A 22547-nucleotide genomic window follows, 5' to 3' on the forward strand; every position below is an offset into this window, starting at 1 on the left:
ACAACCAATGTGCATGTTATCATATAAAAACAAGCGAAGCAAAGCAATTCGTACTACAGGAAAACCTGGAGTGCTAAGAAGCAGCCCCTTACATTCTCACTTAACAATAATAATAATAATAATAATAATAAAGATTTAGAAGAACTAACTTAAATTGCAAAAATCAAGCTACGGACTCCCTTTCTTGCAATTATGTTGAGAAATTGTTGTTTGGGACTCCAAATGCTCGAGTTTATGTGTGAGAAAATGAGATAAAAATTGAAGATCCATGAGATAACAGGGATTGGACGTGTTGTGGTGATAAAATGCGAATGGCAAGAAAAAGCAAGTCAACCAAATCTTCTCCTCATGCCACATGTCAAAAATCTAAGGGTTGTATACTACTTTGTTCTTCTGCTCAAATCTAGTCCATTTATATGGTCCATATAAGGCTGCAAGTACTGCCATGTGTATGACATTTTATTATTTGAGTTCTTTTCCTTGTAAATCGGTGTGAAAAATACTCTTGGCATCAGCAAAATTTAATTTATAAGATATTTAAATTTTAAAATTATGTTGTAAATCAAATCTTGTTATGTCAACAATAAGAAGAATGTGTTTTACACACCGACTTACAAATATAATTCTTCTTATTAATTTTATCTGTGAAGCAGAAATTTATAAACATAAAGGAAACACACAAAGACAATGTTATATACAGACTTTTCCATAAACAATATATAATTGTATGAAATATATGCAACTAAACTTAGGGAAAACCATAGTTTCCTTTTGAAATAGATATATTTTTTTTATATATAACGGAAGTTGGGCAATGGGTACTCGATCCCCGGACAACGCTAAATACCATTAGGCTGCAAATTAATGTTTTAATTTACAGTGAAAGCAAGCAAGTTGTACACCTGAGAAGTGCATAATTTTCCTAGGTCGTGAACACAAAAAACAAACCAGCAAATCAACGACAAAAGCCAATGAAAATGCTATATTGTAATCAGCTACTAATGGAAGATACCGCTTGCAAACATAACCATAGAAGGTGGATACTGAATCTTGTATTAAACTATAATTATATTCTGCAATTAATAAAAAAAAAAAAAACTCCCAAGCATACTTCCCCTAACATATACTTGGGGGAATATAAGAAACATGGAACACTATCTAGCTTAGTTTGATTTTAGCCTGTCAAACTCCAATCTTAGCAACCTTTCTGTGCTCAATTTGGGCTGTTAATGGGCATTGCATCTCGGTCCAACTTATTGGAACCATCGTTGCACCTACAGTGAAACATCAAAAGTTGGGGCATCATGCACAGATATTATAGGGCCAGTAAGCATACACAATCTAAAGCACATGCTAGCTGAAAATAAAAAAGAAAAACATTGCAAACAGGTATGCAATAATCATTGATGCCATGAATGTTTATACTTCCATCATCTTAAGAATCACACAATACATAAAAGCAAAACTGTTCAACCAGGCTTGGTTCTCTACTACATCCAAACAGAAGCAAGTTGGTCAGTAGCTAGGATTATCAAATTTTAAATTCAAGTAGAATTGCAGCTATTTAATCTGGAAAGAGAACGAAGTATTTTATACAAATCATTGACGTTGCTGACAGAAGCAAAAAATGATTAAGATTGCCATAAAGAGACTCGTTGAGGGAACAAAGGAACACTAGATGACTACTAAGTATAAACAAAATCCATGTGAACTCAATCAGAAAAATATGTCCAACACATGTAAGTTTGAACAGACTCTCACAAATACACTACAATTGCAAGATAATGCATTAAGGGCAAGTTGGGACAGGAGAGAAACAAAGAATATATAATTAAATTGGCCAGCCTAACAACAAATAGGTCTGTGATCTATTAATGACTTGAAGCAACGGTTTAATCATATACATTTGGTTGTATTCGGTCCACAACCCAAAACTATGTAGGGGTATTAGAACTTACACTGTCATACTTAGGGGTGAGCACAGACTTAGTCGGAGTCGGATTCCCCTAAATCCGACTCTGACTCCAACTCCAACTCCAACTTGTCGGGGGGAAGTCAGAGTGAAGTCGGATTTGAGCTTTCAAGTTTAGGCTTTTTTTTTTAGTTTCATATTTAGCCCATTTAAAAAAAAAAATTGTGGGCTTTCGAATATCAATTTTTCGAAAAAATTAAAAACTAAAACTAAATCATTCACTGCTAATTTATTTCTATACTAATATCTAACTTATTTTTATACTAGACATATATTATAGTGTCTAATTACATGTATTTTTAGTGTCAAATTACATATTATTATATTATAGTATTACATGCTATTATATTATACTAGTGTCTAACTTAGTTGTAACTTATTTCTATAGTAGTCTTATTTCTAGTGTCTAATTACATGTTATTATACTTTAGTAAATTGGTATTGTGTTATTAACTTATTATACTAGACTTATTAGTTATTTTTATACTAGTGTCTAATTTATTTCTATACAACACTTGTACTATAGTGTTTAATTACATGTTATTATACTAATGTCTAACTTATTTCTAACTCAATTATATACTAGCATTTCTAGTGTCTAATTACATGTTATTATACTTTAGTAAATTAGTATTATGTATTATTAATTTATTATACTAGGCTTATTTAAATACTAGTGTCTAACTTATTTCTATACTTGATTATGTATGGTAATAATATTATAATGTTTACATATACTAAGACAATGGTGGTCCTCTTACCATTTTAATGGTAATGCTAGCCATAAGATGGCATGCAAGTTAAAGTCTTTGAAAAAGGACCTGAAGGAGTGGAATATACAAGAGTTTGGTAATGTGGACAGTCAGAAATCTGTTCTAATGGAGGAGCTTAAGAATATGGAGGGTGTGGAAGAGGAGAGGGTTTGCACTGAAACCGAACGGGCCCGCAAATCCCAAGTGGTTGCGGACATTGAACGGTTGTCTCTTTTGGAAGAAATATCGTGGCGTCAGAAATCTCGAGCTTTATGGTTAAAGGAAGGGGATAGATGTACCAAGTTTTTTCACCAAGTGGCCAACTTACATAGGCGGTACAATACTATAGATACTTTGCTGATAGATGGGGCGGTCTCTTCCAACCATACCGAGATCTCAGACCACATTGTCAACTACTATGATAAGTTGTTTTCGGAACAATTTGAGTGGAGACCGAGACTTGACGGGTTGGTGTTTGATGTTCTTGACCCGCAGGTTGCGGAACGGCTCGAGAGGCCATTTGATGAGGTAGAGGTCAGGGCGGTGATTAAGGGTATGGCGGGTGATAAAGCCCCAGGGCCCGATGGATTCTCCATGGCTTTCTTCCAGACATGTTGGGATGTGCTTAAAGATGACATTATGGAGGTTTTTCATGAATTTTACAGAAGCGGGCGGTTTGAGAGAAGCCTTAATAGTACATTCTTAACACTCATTCCTAAAAAGCCAGGTGCTGTAGAAGTGAAAGATTTTCGTCCCATTAGTTTGGTGGGTGGGCTATACAAAATTTTATCCAAAGTATTGGCGAACAGACTGAGTAAGGTGATGGAAGGCTTGATTTCGAAGCCTCAAAATGCATTTGTTCAAGGTAGGCAAATCCTTGACTCGGTGCTTATAGCCAACGAATGTCTGGAGAGTCGTATTAAATCGGGTGAGCCGGGACTCCTTTGTAAGTTGGACATGGAGAAAGCTTACGATCACGTCAACTGGAGGTTCTTAATTTATATGCTGGAAAGATGCGGTTTTGGCTCTAAATGGTGTTCTTGGATCCTGCATTGTATTTCCACGCCTTGTTTCTCTGTTTTGGTGAATGGCACATCCAAAGGTTTTTTTAAGAGCTCCCGAGGTTTGCGACAAAGAGACCCTCTTTCTCCTCTTCTCTTTGTTTTTGTAATGGAAGCTTTCAGCAAGATGATTTCAGGGGCGGTAGAGGGAGGATTCATATCAGGATTCTCAGTGGGAGAGGCAAGGTCAGGGTTGCTTAACATCACTCACCTTTTGTTTGCTGATGATACACTAATCTTTTGTGAGGCCAGACGGGAGCAAATTCGAGCTTTGAGAGCTCTTTTATTATGCTTTGAAGCCGTGTCAGGTTTGAAGGTGAACTTGGCTAAATCAGAGGTAGTGCCAGTGGGACATGTACCCAACGTGGAGAGTCTGGCATCCGTCTTGGAAGGTAAGATAACTCAGCTGCCCATGATATATCTTGGCCTTCCATTAGGTGCGGCGTTCAAATCGAAATCTATTTGGGATGTTGTTATAGAAAAAATGGAGAGGAAACTAGCTGGTTGGAAGAGGATGTACTTATCTAAAGGGGGCCGGGTGACTCTCATAAAAAGTACCCTGTCTAACTTACCAACTTATTTCCTTTCCTTATTTCCACTCTCTGTTAAGGTGGCTCATCGCCTGGAGAAAATTCAACGGGATTTCCTATGGGGAGGGATCAAAGATGAGTTTAAATTTCACTTGGTGAAATGGGCCACAATTTGTTCCCCTATCAAAGAAGGAGGTTTAGGTATACGGAATTTGAGAACTTTCAATCAAGCCTTGCTTGGCAAATGGTTATGGAGATATCATCAAGAACGGGAGGCCTTGTGGCGAACCGTTATTGCTTTGAAGCACGGGGAATCTTGGGGAGGGTGGTGTTCTAATGAGGTGAGTGGACCTCATGGAGTTGGGCTTTGGAAACACATTAGAAGAGGGTGGGACACATATGCAGCACTTACTTGCTTCAAAGTCGGCAACGGATCTAAGGTAAAGTTTTGGCATGACTTATGGTGTGGTGATCGGACGCTCAAGGATGTTTATCCACAAGTTTATAGCCTAGCAAGAAGGAAAGAAGCTTCTATCGCAGATCTGATTATCTCTTCCAATGGCTCTTCCCAATGGAACCTCACTTTTCATAGAGATGCACAAGATTGGGAGATGGACGACCTTTCGGCCTTTTTTGATTTTGTGTATGCCACTAGTGTGTTGGGGGAAGGAGAAGACAAGATATGTTGGCGTCCATCTAAGAAGGGAGTGTTCACAGCTCGCTCTTTCTACCACTCCTTAAACTTGCACAACTCAGTTCCATTCCCATGGAAAAGCATTTGGAAGACAAAGGCACCTCTAAAGGCAGCTTTTTTTGTATGGACAGCATCTTTGGGGAAGATTCTTACCATAGATAACCTAAGGAAACGTGGCATTATCGCTATAAATTGGTGTTACATGTGTAAGAAGAGTGGTGAGTCCGTTGACCATCTATTACTACATTGTGAGGTTGCCATGACTTTATGGACAGATGTCTTAGCACGGGTGGGATTAGCGTGGGTGATGCCGGAAAGGGTGTGTGATTTTTTAGCCTCTTGGAGAGGTATTAGGGGAAACACTCAAATTGCATCCATATGGAAGATGTTACCTATTTGTCTATGGTGGTGCATTTGGAGGGAGCGGAATGCAAGATGCTTTGAAGATCAAGAAAGATCAATGGAGGAGCTTAGAATTTTGTTTTTCAATACTTTACTCCATTGGTCGATTGTAATTGATTTTCATGGCAGGGCTTTTCATGAGTTTCTTGTATCTCTAAGCTAGACATTGTGATCGTGTTCATGTATATGTCCCGTGTACTTGGACACTCTTTGTCTCCCTTTTGATCAATAAAAATTTGTTTACCGATCAAAAAAAATTAGTCTATTTATATTATAATATAAGTATATTATTTTATAATAATTAGCTCATACTAGTATATTATTGAATTCAACTTTATAAGTTCTAGTTATATAAGTATATAATTATACGAGTATATATGATAAACATATAGATATATACATATTTTTATAACATATATACAATATCGGAGTCAGATTCAGATCAGAGTCGGAGTAGGAGGACAAAGTCGGAGTCGGATCAGGTTAGAGTCGGTCCAGTGACACCTCCGACTCTGACTGAAAAATTAAAAAAAAAATCCGACTCCGACTTCGTTTTGTCAAAGTCGGAGTGGAGCCAGAGCGGAGTCGGACTTGGAGTTGAATTTTTTGATCTTTGCTCAGCCGTAGTCATACTCATCATGCTCGCCATTGAAGAACATACACATTATCTACACTCTGTTCACACAGATAAAACGGAAGCAGAAAAAGGAAAAGAAAAAAAAAAGTAACAAGTGATAGTAACACATTCAGCAAAGCATGAGCAAAGCTAATGGTGTATTAGATGCTATACCGCTATCCCAGTTTGGTCACTGTCTATTTTCACACACAATTCGTCCAATGCATGGCAATGGTGATGATTTCAAGACACAGTAGGTAATATTGCAGGTAAAACAATAAATACAATGCAACCAATAGCTGCTGGTTGAAAAGGTCAACTAATATGCCCAGGGGGAGTACCTAACTGGGTAAAGCTAATGTAGGAGCTAGGCTTCTATTACAAACCAGTGTTGGTGAGAAAGCATTAGGCACACTTAAGCGCATATGCTGTCTAGAGTCTAGGCCCAAAGCACACTTGATTGAAGTAACGCACTTCTTTAAAGTTGATGAAAATTCATATGATAAAAAGGATTCAAAGAAGCAAGGTGGCAGTATGTTGAGGGTATTAAATCAATTTGTTGGATTATTAAGCAACATAAAAATAAAGTTCAACTAATTACATAAGACTTTTCCAATTCTGTCATGCTTTACTAAATATACACACTATGATACTAAATAGTCATAATAAATTAAAGTACATGGTTCAATAAAATACTAAAAAGGCCATGACCAAAAGCTCAAGCATTGTGGGTATTGACTTCTGACATAAGCAATCAAATATCAAACCAACTTGAGCTATTATATCAGGTTCAAAGCATTTTTGAGAAGATCTTTATTAATGAGCGCAATGGCATAAACCAAGTCCAAAGCATATATTATTAATAGCAGTGTTCAAAGTAAATACATCACATACAACAACATGTGGAGCCATGGTATGTAAACAATCTTTAATATCAACTAAATACTTGAGAATATTTGTTTGTATCATTTTCTGGATCTTGAACTGATATATATATATATATATATATATATATATATATAAGTTACAAAAGCATACTTTTGTAAATGTGCTTCACTTTTGGTAAGAGAAGTGCTCGGACTGCTCAGCCTTGGAACTAAGCACTGTTACAAATTGATGACCAAATACAGTTGTTTTTTATGCTGATGGCCACCAACGCGCCATTTTTTCTAATTTTCAGTTGGCACCTTAAATTTATGTGCTAATTGTTCCCTAGTTCCACAATTTCTAAGACCCAAGTCAGAAAATGCAAAGAGTTATATCAAAAGAATGCACATGGGAATGTAAACTTTAAAAAGAAACAAAGTGTGAGAGAGGCAAAGATTGTAATACGGATATTAATTTCTTGGGCTTCGGCCATTATTTGTAATACAGATACTTTCCATGACCTGCTTGTATCTCTCACTAGTACCTAGATGTAATTAGGTTTCATGATCTGTTTGTATACTCCTGGGGTACTCTGTTTCTATTCTTATTTCAATAAAACTTAATTTTACCTATAAAAAAAAAACTTTAAAAAGAAACAAAGTGTGAAAGAGGCAAAGATTGCAAATGATAGAATAAGAGATGAAGAGTAATAGACAGAAAGCCAAATAAAAAACAAATAAAATAGAGTTAGGTGAACAGTAGACTAACATTCTCTCTATCTGTGGCAGATAGAAATTGAAGTCCACCTGCAAGACGTGTTTTCAAAAATGGGCTCAATGGGTTTGCTGTATGCTAATTGGAGGTGAAACAATGTGAATTTAGATTTCTTAGAACAGCCATCCAAGCTTTGAGTTCTCTTCATTGTTTCACCTCCAAGCCAATTTCTTTCTTCTTACCCTATACAGCACACCTTGATTATGGCAATGAGAAGTCAACTTTATTTTCTTTTTCACTTTGTTTTGTTTTTAATTTGAAGAGACAGGCGTATTTCTGTAAAAACTTACATTGGTTTGCAGTGTGTTAAAAGGGTTTCAACAGCCTTAAATAGATGATTGGGGCCTGTGATCTTGAAGTAGAAACAGACTTTTTACTTGCAGTAAATTGGTTTCATCAACTGCAGAAACATCCTTGAAGCTATATAGTGCATGTTTGGGATTGCGATGGGAAATATAACTTATAGCTTTAGCACTTATAGCCTATAACTTAAGTAATAAGTTCTACTATTAAAAAGTTATTTACTGTTTAGTAATTATATGTTTAAAGCATTTTCAAATATGTTAAATTTGTTTGGAAACAAATTAAAAAAGGGATTTCTGATATAGAAATTACGATTGTTTGAATTTTTAAAGATTATGACCATATCCTTAAAAGTTTGAAAGTTGTAATTATTTGAAAATTGTACAAGTATTTTCGTCCATTAACAATCTTTTTAAAATTCGAATTACGTTCCGCATTCTCCAAAAAAGCATGTTTGAGGAAAAGCATCAAAATGATGTTTTTCCTCAAATGTACTTTTTAGCTTATTTGAGATTAAAAGTGTTTTAATATGTAACACCCAAACAACCTAATCTTTCCATTAAAGAGCTTTTAGACTATTTAAGCACTTTTTAAGACTCCTACCACAACCTCAAACAAGTCCATATATATTTGGGAGGTTATCCTTATATTAGCAACCAATAGCTCACTGGGAGGCTAATGGAGTAGCTGATGGACTTGCAAACCTTGGTGCAGCTGGTCACAACTTATCTTTCTCCTCAACTTGTCATCTAACTCATAATCTGTATGGTATTTTGATAGTTGACAAAGCGGGTTTACCATATTTTAGATGGGGTTACTTTTCTATGTCATTCATGTATTAATACTTTAGCTGTCTGATAGAATCAGGTTTTCAAGCCTTGTTTGGGATTTTTTTTGTAACCCCAGCCTTTTTTTGTAATATGGTATTCCTCTGCCATACGTGAGGGCATATCAATAAAATTGGAGTACTGTCCTCTTCCTTTAAAAAAAAAAAAAGATCGGGGCCTGTTCATCAAGTCTAATGGATAGGACATGACAGGGGGCTGACTACCATTGCATCACAAGACTGTCCGTCCTGCTCAAGTCCCTTCCTCCTTTTTAGTAAATTTATAAACAAATCCAGTGGCTCTTGTGTGCATGACCTTGCCCTTCATCCCATTGTTAGAACAGATAATGTTCTAATGAGTGCAGGTAATATTATTTGGGCTAGATCTTATTGAGTTCAATTTATAAGAAAACTAATAGAAAACAAGAACAATATAATGCACTTGAATGTGAAAGGAGTGGCAAAACACGCTATAATGGAAAAAGGTACATGAAAACTCTGATCAAAATATGGAAAAGCATATAACTGTACCATGAAATTGAAAATTCTACTCGTTTATAGAGCAAATAAAATCAAATTATTGTAAAATTCCAATAAATTCAAACAAGCAAAAATTCTTAGTTGATTAAATTTTCATAAGAAAATGTTAAAAAAAGCTTCTTACCTGCTGTACTCTCCGCAGACACAACACCCAATTCATTCTTTGCAGTCGATAGATAATAGGCTCGTGCATCTCCAAGGGATAGCTTATAAAAAAAAAAAATCTTAAGGAGAACTCCCTTTTCAAAATATCAATTTAAAAAGTCAATGGGAATTAAAAAATGATACGGATGCAGGACTAACAAAAAAGACAAATTTCTAAGTTGCTACCAAGTACCAACTTCATTCAATTTGGCATTTAGAAACTACATTGATGACTTAGAAGTGGTTTCCCCAAAACAATGAACTAATAAGAATCTATCCATCATTGCCTAGAAAGAAAAATGGATAAGATTCATTCAAGAAGGAAAATCTCTTAGAAATTTCAGTCTCAAATTCAAAAGATTTTGTTTTTTGTTTTTTTATAAAAGCCATTGAATGAATGATTTACCCGCACCAAATCTCCACCCACACTCCCCTCTACCCCACCGAAAACAATGCATGTAAGGGTATTGGTGATGTTTATTTTGCAAAATGCCCCAAATGAATATATTATTATTATTTTGTACAAGTGCTCCAAATAAATATTATAAATTTGATAAAACATTGAAATCGCTCATAGCATCAGAGGCCAACCAAGCATTAAGGATACCACAATAGCTTTGACAATGTCACCAGGCCGAAAGGATAAGTGCATATCCACTTTGTCAATCTCAGTCGCTCTTACATCTTGTTGCCTGCAAAGATAAAGAATGAATGGGTGCGACAATAATCAAAGCTTGGTCTAAATATCTATTCCCATAGATCAATCAAAAGTTTGAATTGCAAAAGACCATACTTCAAGTACAACTTCCATATAGATTAGATTATAAAGTGAAGCACAATAATATCAATTAAAATATTTGCTCTTGTATATGTCCGGTGTACTTGGGCTATGCCTATTCCTCGTCAATAAAAATTTTATTTACTGTTAAAAAAATATCATTGGAAATATCATCTAATATTTGCAACTAAAGCAAAACAACAAAAAACACAATTAGAGAGGATGGAAAATGTAGTTGATCTTTTTTAAAGATATTTTCATCATTAACCAGTGTTTTGTGCATCAATGTCATACCTGGGCCTATAATGTCCCAAAATAAAGTATATTTTATATTTATTTTTGTCAATTATGCTTTTTTTATTGGCACCAGGTGTCCAAGAACAAAGTCCCTACTAATCCCAGGCATGCATAGGCCCTCGGCAAGGAGTTTCCCACAAATGCAACTTAGGTAATTCAAGGGAAAAGGTCCCTAGTCCAATGGCCTCCAAAAATTGTTTGCACCCAAGAGGATTCAAACCCTAAACGTGGAGGGAGCATACCACCAAGACCAAGACTCTTACCACTTGAGCCTTGTCAATCATGCTTAATTGTATTAGAGGCGCTGGTTTGTATTATTACAATTGCTGATTTGCTTTATTTATGGCCTTAATTAGCTATAGAAGGCAAGGTAAACAGAACTTGCTAAAATTGGATCCAATCTAGACAATTACATAGCAGGAAAACTGCTTAAATGGGACTGCTATGCAAACTGCCGACCCCATGTAGATAGGAACCATTGACCTAGCTGTAATTAAGGTAAAAGAGGCTTCTTCTTTTTTTGATAAGGTAAAAGAGGCTTCTAGAACCCAAAGAAAGTATACTGGGCCTCCAATTAACATAGGAAATCCCTAAACAGCCAAGAATCTGCAGGCAATTAGGATGGCTATCAGCTAAGCTTAATTCCTTAAAACCCTAGCATTTTGTTGATGGAAAATCACTCTAAATATTCCCCAAGTCTGATGCCTTCGCTGCCACTTTACCCTAGAATTCTTATAAAAAAAAAGTCCATGAGAATCATAGGAGACTAACCTCCAAGTCCTCTGACCCTTTTTGCAGCCACTCTCCTCCTATTTTCATCACCAATTCAAGGTAGTAGCCATGAAAATTATTCCCAGAATCTGCCACAGCCATAGGTAAGCAAGAACTTTCAAGTTTCAACACTCTTCTTCATAAAAAATTCAGAAAACAGCCAGCAACTGCTCTTTTATGCAGCTGTCCAGATTAGGAGCTTCAATTTTGAAAAGCCTAATCTACAATCCTCTTCTCTCCCTGCTGACACTGCTTCGTGAGCAATTCAGACTATTCTACACTACAATGTTGAATGAATCATCCCTAAATTTTTTTTTCTATTTATTTTTTTTTATTTTTTTGCCGCAGTGAAGTCATTGCACTGACCTTGTGTTTTCCACCATTTTAACACCTTTTTTTTTTATCGTTAAACAAAATTTTGTTGAAAATAAGAATAGGCAAGAAACCAAGTACACGGGACATATACAAGAGAATCACCTATGCATGATAATCTAGAGGCTTTGTTTAAGTGCAACCTATAATTTTAATTGAAGGCAAGTGTTAGTAGGTACCCTCTCTAGAATTTCTAAATATCCTGTCCATTATAGGTCTAAATTGTTTCATACTCCAAAAGTACGGAACACTCCTATCCTACGGGAGCAGCCACCTTGTATGGTATGTTAGGATTCGAGTGTCCCTAGTTTATCAAGTTATGTCCATATCTTAGACAAGAACTTACTGATAAAAGAAAAAAAAGTTGTGCCTGTGGCCACAGAAAGGGAACCAGGATCTTTTATTAGTAAACCTTACCCACGGGATGTAAGTGTGTTGGCCACTAAGAGGTTAAAGAAAAAATGTTGGTGATATGTGTGAATATTATTTGAAAATGAAACTCGCTTTAACCTATTTACTGTGTGATGGATCTATTTACTAAGTATTTGGTTCACTTTGCTTTTATATTTTAAGTGTCATGGGTGAGGCTGAGGATGAGAATGCAAGCCAGAACTAGCAATGGAGACCATGTCCTAGTCAATAAGTGTCCATCACATAGTTTAGACTTTTATTTATGTTGGAACAAAGTGGCATTGAGGATCTTTCCCAAAGATTCAGCTTATGTATTCTTCTAAGAGTATCAGTAAGTTTTAATACAATTTTCAGTTTACTTCAAGGTATTTGTGGACCTCTTATAGCCTGGCTCAATGTAACGTTATGAAAGTGGGATTCCTGACCCTATGGGAAGGGGTGCTACAATCAAGCTATAAGCTTCCATGCAAGTACACATACCTGATCATGAGAAATCAATAGCTTGCAAGAGTATGTGTGAACAAAATGAAGCATATAGATAAACACACTGTCCCTTAAAAGAAATAGATGTTACATAAAAATCATAACCAGATAACTGATGAGGTAGAATCAGAAGTGGAAAGAAGATAAATGGAAATGGACATGATTGTTTTCCCCAATACAAACCACAACAGAATTAAAACTACCCTTTAATTTAAAACCATTCATGCAATTTAGCACCTCTGAAAATGAAATTCCCAGTTAAACGCTCTGAGCCGCATGTAGTTAGCCTCCATTCCAATGGAATAACACCCAATTGAAAGAGATTCATTATGTAACACTCTAGGAACTTCTCGGATATAATTAGTTATTTTTTCATATTTTGCTCTCCGTACAAATGCGAAAATAGTAGACTCTGTTTCCTTGCCGTCGAGGATGGTGGATAGTTAGTTCCTTTGCTACATCAACGTTAAGATGGTTTTTACAAGGAAGCTGGGGATCAAATCTACGCTCTTCTCTGTAGTGAGGGAAGGGGGTCTGGTCCATATCATTGAAAATGGTAGAAGATTCAAGTAGGAGCTATTGATGGGGTTGGGGATTGCACAATGTCTAGAGAGAGCTCTGAAGGACAGTGCGATAGGTGAAAGGAAGGATTTCTTCTCGTCAACAAGAGAGGGCTACCAGAGTTTCATTGCTCAACGATCTTCGAATAACCGAGGCAGATTCTTGGAGGTGGCAGTGTATGGTGATGGGAGTCGACGTAGTTTCATTCTTATTCCAGAAGAAGAGGGGGGAAGGGGATGGAAAAGAATGAGGGAGGTGTTGAGGGAGGTTACTGAGGTGGACAGAAACAGAGATGGAGGTGGTGGGGATGTACAAAGGAGGAAGTGGGGCGAAGTGGTGCATTCGAAATCATACAAAGATGCTCTCTCTACAGCTGGGGTCTTTGGGGTGTCAAGTTCTAGTGTCGAAGGGGGAGGGCCTGATGGAGATGTGCACCGAGCCACTCGTTGTCCTTTTCGGGAGAGAGAATTTGTCAGTGACGTGCGGGAGGTGCTCTTCATGGTGAGGGATATGCAGGTGCAACTAGGATATTTGTAGGGGGAGGTTGAAAAGGTGATGGTGTGTCGGGGTCATTATGGAAAGGGATGATACAGGGCTTTTTTTTGTTGGGGGGGTAGTTTAAAGGCAAAAAACAGGGCGTTTTCAAGACCCCTTTTGGGATTCAAATGGCAAAATGGGCCCTAATGGGACTTATATGGCTCAGGCCTGTATGTTTAATGGGCATAGTTCTAAAGAAAAGGGGCGGGCAGATAGGCTCGGGCCCAAGTCCAAGGCCCGACAGGAGTGGAGGGCTCGTTCAGGTTACTGGGGAGCAGGAAGAAGGTTTCTCCAAGGCCTGTCGTCACACCGCCACCAGAGGGTGGTGGACTTGCCAAAGTCTTCATCGTGACGTCATCAGAAGTCACCGATGAAGGTGGTGGTGCAGCCGAAGGTAGGTTTGTTTCAGCAGGAGAATCAGAAAACACCGACAGAGTTAGAGGTGGCAATTCCACCACCACCGTGTGCTTTTCTACCTCCGGGGAGTGCACAGAAATTTCGAGGGGCATAGCGACGTCGTATTACTGGGAGATTGCGAAGGGGACTCGGCCAGTGACGAGTTATTTCTTTTAGACGAAGAGAACTCTCAGAGACTTATCCAAGTGTCGAATGATTCTGTTGGGAAGGATGGATTGGTGCTCGAGGAAGAGTATTTGGAGGAATAACAGGATTCTCAAATGCAGCATCCTATCCCTTTGAAGTGTTTGTTTCCAGACCAGTCAAGTGTATCAGACTGGGTGTTTAACACAGTGAAGGATATTCAGAAAATTGTGGGTTTGAAGTGTGATGGTTATGAGGAACAGTTCATGGCATTACTCACTGCTATTGAAACGGGTCATCAACAACATAGGAAAGTTGATACCAAGAAACAACGTGAACTCAAGAGGCTGACTTGGTCCATGAACTCTGACGGCAACTCCAATAGGGATAGGACCAAGGGGAAGGGGCTGTTTTATCCCAAATGAAACCAAAAATTATATCGTGGAATGTCTGTAGACTAAATGAGATTAGCAAGCATCTTCAAATAAGAAACTTGTTGCGAGGGTGGTAGGCGGATATTGTTTGTTTATAGGAGACAAAGTTGAAAGTTATTAATACAACAATAGTGAGAAGTATATGGAGTTGTATACATGTGGATTGAGTATATTTGGCAACTAACGAGGCTTTAGCAGGCATGTTGGTGATGTGGGACCAACGAGTGGTGGTGAAAAGGGAGGAGTTTATTGGATTATTTTTTGTAGCATGTTCCTTTAAGAGTGCAGCAGATGGTTTTTTGTGAGCTTTTGCAGGTGTTTATGGACCTAATTCAGACAACGATCGGAGTGCGTTGTGGGATGAACTAGCTTGAGTGCATAGTTGGTGGGATCTTCCATGGTGTATTGGTGGAAATTTTAATGTAACAAGATTTCCCAGTGAGTGTTTTGGCAATAGAAGAATGCGTCCAGCAATGTCAGATTTTTCAGAATGCATTTTTTATTTGAATTTAGTGGATTTACCAATGGCGGGGGGCTTATGTACGTGGGCCAATAATCAGACGTGGTCTCGGTTAGACAAATTCTTAATTTCTCCGGAGTGGTAAAGTCATTTTCCGAAGATCTGGCAAAAGAGATTGCCTCGACTATATTCGGATTATTGGCCTATCATACTGGATTGTGGTGGGATTCAAAGAAGACGTCGGTACTATAAGTTTGAAAACATGTGGCTAAAAACAAAAGGTTTTATCGATAGGATCAGACAGTAGTGGCCATCCTATCAGATTCAGGGTACTCCCAGTTTCATGTTTGCAGGTAAATTGAAAGCTCTAAAACAAGACTAAAAACTTTGGAATCGGCAATCTTTTGGGGACATTGGGGAACATAAGAAATGCAAGACAAGTGAGATCCAAGAGCTGGAAAGGGTACAAGAGTCTAGGACCTTAACACAAGAGGAAGTAGCTCAAAAGCTAGTGCTAGTTGCAGATCTCGAGAGAATCGTTCTATTAGAAGAGATCTCGTGGCGGCAAAAGTCGAGATCGTTGTGGTTGAAGGAAGGCGATCGTTGTACTAAGTTCTTCCATAGGGTAGCCAATTCTCATAGGAGATCTAATAATATTGAGTCGTTGAAGATTGATGGGGTAGATTGTAAAGACGAGCAGAGGATTAATGATCACGTAGTTGGTTTTTTCGAACAGCTACTCATTGAGCAGGAGGGTTGGCGGCCTAAGCCTGATGGGCTATGTTTTTACTCTATTGGGTCTACGGATGGCATCCGTTTGGAGAGACCTTTTGAGGAGGACGAGGTTTTTGAAGTAGTGAGGAAAATGGCTAAAGATAAGGCTCCGGGTCCTGATGGTTTTTCAATAGGTTTCTTTAAAGCATGCTGGGATGTATTAAAGAATGATCTCATGAAGGTGTTCCAGGAGTTTCATTCGGCTGGACATTTTAAGAAAAGCCTAAATGCCACTTTCCTAGCATTGATACCCAAAACGGTTGGGGCTTCAGAGATTAGGGAGTTCAGATCCATTAGTCTCGTAAATGGGGTATACAAGATCCTTTCCAAGGTACTTGCAAATCGACTCAGTGAGGTAGTAGGTAGGATAATCTCAAAGCCTCAAAATGCTTTTATCAAGGATAGACAGATTTTAGATGCGGTCCTTATTGAAAATGAATGTCTGGACAGTAGATTGAAAGATGGAACAGTAGGGATTTCATGCAAATTAGACATGGAGAATGCGTATGACCATGTTAATTGGGATTTTCTACTCGACCTTCTTGGGAGGTGTGGTTTTGGAGAGAAATGAAGATCATGGATCTGTTGGTGTATACCTACGGTGAAATTCTCAGTTCTGATAAATGGAAGCCCAACAAGTTTTTTTCATAGCACACAAGGTCTAAGACAAGGCGATCCGTTATCCTCATTACTCTTTGTTATTGTAATGGAAGCCTTGCGCAGAATGACCTCAACCTTGGTCGCCAATGGGCATCTGACTGGTTACTCGATTGGACCCCCGGGTGGGGGACTTACTAATATTTCGCATTTATTGTTTGCAGATGACACTCTTTATCTTCTGTGAGACAAACCATAATCAGGTTAGAGTATTGAAGGCCCTTTTACTTTGTTTTGAAGCAGTTTTTGGATTGAGAGTGAATTTGGAAAAATCAGAGATGGTGCCTATTGGAGAAGTTCAACGTATAAGACAGTTGGCTAATATTTTGGGGTGTAAGATTGCTTCACTCCCGATGACATATCTTGGTCTTCTGTTGGGGGCCGCCTCGAGAGCGGCTTCTTTATGGGAAACAGTGATTGAGAAAGTTGAACGTCAACTAGCAGGCTAGAAGAGAATGTACCTGTCTAAAGGGGATAGGATTACCCTGATAAAGAGTACACTTTCTAACCTACTGACATATTTTCTATCCTTGTTCCCTATTCCAGCAAGCGTGACGCTTCGTATTGAGAAACTTCAACGGGATTTCTTGTGGGGTGGAATAGGTGAGGAGTTTAAATTTCACCTAGTTAGGTGGGAGACGGTATGCCGTCCTCTCTCTAATAGTGGTTTGGGCATTAGAAGTTTGAGGATTTTTAATCGGGCATTACTTGAAAAATGGCTATGGAGATACCATAAAGAACCGGAAGCTCTATGGAAGTTGGTGATTGAGAGTAAATATGGTGGCTTATGGGGAGGTTGGTATACTAATGAAGTGAGAGGGGCACATGGAATGGGTTTGTAAACATATAAGAACAGGATGGGGGGTTTTTTCTCGCCACACAAGATATTGTCTAGGAGATGGGACTAGGATCAAATTCTGGTATGATACTTGGTGTGGTAATTGTGCTCTAAAGGATCTATTTCCTGCGCTCTTCAGGATTGCAAGTGACAAGGATGTCTTAGTGGAGGAAGTCATGGTGATAGTGGGGGAACAGATCCAATGGAACATCAATTTTAGCCGGGCAGCTCATGATTGGGAAATGGACAGTTTTGCAGCTTTTTTCAGCCTCTTGTGTTCTTTCAAACCGAGTAACCAGCGTGCTGATTTTTTGTGGTGGACTGGTAAAGGTACGTTCTCGGTTCGTTCGTTTATAAATCTCTGTCACAAGAGCTTCCAACTCAGTTCCCCTGGAAAAGGATTTGGAAACATAAGGCGCCTCTCAAAGCAGCTTTTTTTGTCTAGACCGCTTCCTTGGGCAAGATCCTCACAACGGATAATTTGAGGAGACGGAGGGTGATCATCGCCAATTGGTGTTGTATGTGTAGGAACGAGGGAGAATCAATGGATCATCTTCTACTACATTGTCAGGTAGCTCGTGGGATTTGGAATGAGGTATTTAGTAGGCTAGACTTGGATTGGGTTATGCCTGCGTCAGTAGTGACAATGTTGGCTAGTTGGACAGACCTGAGAGGTAATCAACAAATCAAGGCTGTATGAAAGATGCTTCCTATTTTTATCATGTGGTGTGTATGGCAGGAGTGCAATGAATGGACGTTCGACGATAAAGAGAGATCGATGGAGGAACTTAAAGCTTTTTTCTTTAGAACTCTTTGTACTTGGGTCATTGCCGTTAATTTTAATGGCCAAGATTTCCATGATTTCCATGATTTCCTTGTATCTATGGCTCCTACGTAGTTAGGACTCACTTTTGTATTGAACATGGCTTTTGCAAATTCTTTTATTAATATACTTTTACTTATCAAAAAAAAAAAACACTCAAGGAAAGGTGTTTTTCAAGCTCTAAAATCTCAAGTTTAGAATAAGGATAGGCTCCATTTGATCCCCAGAAAGAACAAGGAGAAAGGAAATTCAACTTACGAATCTTTATGTGTCTGAACTTATGACTCTAACCCTTAACAATAATGGCAAAAATCCAATTCTGGCTTTATGTTACCAAATATTAGTATAAAATAGTTTCATAAGGTTATCAAAACTTTATTTTATTATATTCAAGATTATAATATTAAGTCTAAAGGGAGGGCATTGTGAAGACGGGAAATCAAGAGGTTGGGGTTGGGTGTTCAGGTAGAGTTTTAGTTCTATAGGAAACAAGGGGTTGGGATCAGGTCTGGTGTTTTCTGGGCTTTTTGGGTCATTTTGAGCAAGGTGTTTTCTTGTATACATTCAATGTACTTAGTTTCTCCTTTTGATATATATAATATTTTTACTTATAAAAAAACAATTATAACATTAAGAAGTTGGTAGAGTCAGCACCCCGCTGTCACCCCACTGTAAAGGGACGAGGCAGCCTTCACACTTCTCATTGAAATAGAAAGGTAGAAATTAACTAATTACAAAAATCCAACAATAAAATTTTTAATACCATTCAGATCCACTCAGCAGATGCAGAATTCTTAAGACCAGAGACGATATTATCATGATACAAGTAATGCCAATAAGTTATAAAGTTTAGTGAACCAATAGCAATTGATTCTATGAAACCCAGTTTTTATTTTATATGTATAAACCCAGTTGTTCAAGTAAGCCTATAGAATAAAAAGGCATGGAAGGAGCTAGCAATTTTTAAAAATTTACAAATTTAACTTTATTTCAGAAACAACAAGACTAATATGTACATCGATGAATCCTACTCTTTCCTCACTAAATAAATGTTTTACATATATAATTTTGTTTAAAACAAGATACACACCTAATTATGCCACTGAATTTTTCTCGAACAGACTTGGGACCAACACACATGATATCAGCTGAAGCCATCTTAGCCATAACTCTCGTAACCTATCATAATCAGGAAAACAATATGAGATTCACACACATGTACGCACATGCATGCCTGTGAACATAGTTCATAGAAACAAAGCAAGTTATTAATTATTAAACTTGATAGAAACAAGAAAGCACCTGACAAATAATAAAGCAGAGAGCTAGAAACATATGAGCACGTAGCCAAATTTGAAATACTTTGAGGAAAGAAAAAAAAATGCTTTACGAGTATAATGAATATGACCAAAGAATGAAACTTTGTCTCTATCTCTTACTTGAAAACTTACCAACATGATTCATTCTCTGATTATAAGACAACTAGAAGCTAATTTTTTTTTTTTTTTTTACAGGTAAACCCCTAGGGGCGGGCTCAAGCAGTAAGGACCTTGGTCTTGGAGGTATGCTCTCTTCAAGTCTAAGGTTCGAACCCTTGGGTGCAAACAATTTTTACCGGCAATCAAACTGAGGAAATTTTCCCTTGAATTACTGAAGGTACACTTGCAGGAAAGTCTTTGTCGAGGGCTTGTGCATCCCCGGTATTAGTCGAGACTTTGTTCCAAGACACACAGTGCCAATCAAAATAATAATTTATGGGTAATAACAGTCTTTATTAACAAGTGTGAAAGGGGGGACAACCAGAAGATGAGTGGCATAACATATCCAGGGAGGCCCCAAATATGTCTATAAATAGATATGCATACAGATGTTATATCTTGGAAGAACCTTTCAGCTCTTATACATATTTTTTTTTTTTATAAGTAAAACGAAGCATAATTAAAAGTATATACATATTATTAACATATGTGGATAATAATTGAAAATAATATATCCACACATAATATTTTCAATTATTGTTTAATATTTCTTATAACATAAGTTCTCAAAAAGGAAATGCTTCACCTTACGACACACCTATTCTTGAGTACTTTTGGACTCGGCTTTCTCGTGAGCGGCAATAGATTTCTAACAATTTCTTTGTTCTTAAAATCCCTTAATTTCGAGGAATTAGTCATTTAACAGTCTTTGATGGTTTCACTTCATAAACCATTAAGGATATATATATCAACCAAATACTGGTATGGTGATAGCCTTTCAGATACCAACATTACAATGGGAAGGTCTACAAACAGGCCACTTACTCTGGCAATAACAACGGATCCCGGTTCTGGAATGGCACCATGGGCCTTGTGATCAGTTATTTCCACAGTGGGTCTCTGTAAATAATAAGGAACCAAGTCATCAACAGGAACCCAATAGAACAAGTGGGTATGAGATAAACTTCCACCAAGTTAAATTAGCAATTGAAGAGAAATATTAATTGTTTTCATAAATCCATGTGGGTGCTTTTTTCTCATGAATATTATCTAAACTCAAAACTCTGATTAATTGTTAAGACCACATTATGCAAACTGAAAGTTTGCACCGGCATAGAGACTCAGGGGGCCAGCCCTTAGAGCACTAGTATTGGTTTCTCTATATGCATATGCAAAATCACATCTTTTGGAGATTGATTTCGCATATCAAGAAAAACTCCCACATTGGATTATGCATCTTTGAGCCAAATAATAATAAAAAAATTTTATTTTTATTATTTATTTTTTTCCTAAATTTTTTTTTTTTTATATTTTACAATAAGCACCTCCACAAATTCTATCATTTAGCACCCACTAGAATTTTTTTTCTAAAATTCTATCCATTGGTGGAGAGAGAGAGAGGGGGAGGAGAGAGAAAAAGTAATAAAATAAGATTTGGAGAGTGAACAATGCATCTTCAAAATTGTAAAAACACTGTTCATAGCTATGCAAATTTTTTGATATGCATAATCCAATGCAGTCCAATTTAAGGTCATATTATGCAAATATGTAGATGCATAATCCAATGCTAGTACTCTTATCATTTGGTATATGCTTCCAGTCAGATTGTCGCTTATTTAAAAACTTGAATCCTAGCTATACAATATATAGTCTTTATTACAAAAATCGATCATTTAAAGAAAAATGAATGAGCAAAGAAGGTGGTACTTGTCACTAGTTACTAACACGAGGCCACTATTACAGATACGTTAGAATCTAAAAAGGTATGTTAGTTCAATAATTAAATGATAATAATAATTAAGGAGTAATACTACATGCAGTCGTAGAGTGCGCAAGCGCTGTGCAGTCGCTTTGAAAAATAGTAGAGTCTACTATTAAAAAATTAATTTTTTTTCATGTGGGTTCCGTATTTATTCACTTTTTTCAAATTGATTGTGCGACGCTTGCGCACTCACGACTGCAACTATCATTTCTCATAATTAAATCCTACAATTATGTTATGGGTACCACAACCGGCAAGACAACATAAACCGGACAGAAAAAAGGAAGGTGGGGGTGGGGGGGAAGCTTTGTTTCGAATAACTGATTATGTTTCTCTGGCAAATGAAACACTTAACTCAGTCCAGTCCAAAACATTCCCTAGGCTTTTGTTTTACAAATCATAAATTTTAATTACAATACAACTTTTGATTATGATAATTTACCTATTATTTATTGTTTTCATGTATACAGAGTCTTAAACATCAAACTTGCGCATCAATTCAGAAATTCAATTCCAAATCCGAGTACCTCCAAAATGTCCAACCAGTCGCTCAGTTGATACAAATAATGAACACAAATTCTATGCCTAGTCGTTATGGAAAAATAGCAATATGATATAAGTTTTCCAACATGTCCAAAGATAATTCACGACTCTGACCAGATTTTCCTACTGAACAGCCAAGTTGATACTTTTTTTTAGCGTGACAACAAAAACAGTACAAGTATAGAAATTTGTTGATGCAAGAGAAAAAGTACCTGGTCGGGGGAGTCGGGGGAAGGGGATAAGGCGCGGCGGAAGCCGGTGAGTGACGCGTAGACCAAGTTGTTGTGGGACGCCAAGTAGGCACCTCTCCCTGCTCTTACATCGGATGCCTTCCCCAGCACTTCCCCAGGTGTCACCACCTCTCGCTCTCCCTCTTCTTTCATTCTCTCTCTCTCTCTCTCTCTCTCTAAACAGGTTACAGCAGAAGCAGCAGCAGTAGAGGGGTCATTACTAACTAGACTTCTCTGTTCTAGATGCAATGGAGAAAAGAGCAGTTATAGCGGCGGGGAACCGGACACTATGTCCTCTGGACCTCTTGTTTGAAAAC

The 22547-nt window shown here is 37.5% G+C and overlaps 1 protein-coding gene across 1 annotated transcript; it reads right to left on the reverse strand.

The window, feature by feature from the left end:
• Positions 1-852: 852 nt before the first annotated feature.
• LOC108993634 (exosome complex component CSL4) lies at positions 853-22547 on the reverse strand. Its single transcript, XM_018968614.2, has 6 exons — positions 22213-22547; positions 20521-20595; positions 19308-19396; positions 10089-10173; positions 9462-9543; positions 853-1274 (listed from the first exon to the last, which is right to left on the reverse strand). The coding sequence occupies exons 1-6, from the start codon at positions 22381-22383 to the stop codon at positions 1183-1185; spliced, it is 594 nt and encodes a 197-aa protein (XP_018824159.1). The 5' UTR covers positions 22384-22547; the 3' UTR covers positions 853-1182.

Source organism: Juglans regia, chromosome 11 (assembly GCF_001411555.2).
Source record: "Juglans regia cultivar Chandler chromosome 11, Walnut 2.0, whole genome shotgun sequence".
NCBI classification, from domain to species: domain Eukaryota; kingdom Viridiplantae; phylum Streptophyta; class Magnoliopsida; order Fagales; family Juglandaceae; genus Juglans; species Juglans regia.

What these genes read in the sequence shown, in the direction of transcription:
- LOC108993634 (XM_018968614.2), bottom strand. Translation starts at nt 22,383, where the DNA reads ATGAAAGAAGAGGGAGAGCGAGAGGTGGTGACACCTGGGGAAGTGCTG. An exon ending in CCCCCGACTCCCCCGACCAG is followed by an intron (nt 20,596 to 22,212) that starts GTACTTTTTCTC and finishes TATTATTTACAG; the next exon opens with AGACCCACTGTGGAAATAAC. An exon ending in AAATTCAGTGGCATAATTAG is followed by an intron (nt 10,174 to 19,307) that starts GTGTGTATCTTG and finishes TTATCTTTGCAG; the next exon opens with GCAACAAGATGTAAGAGCGA.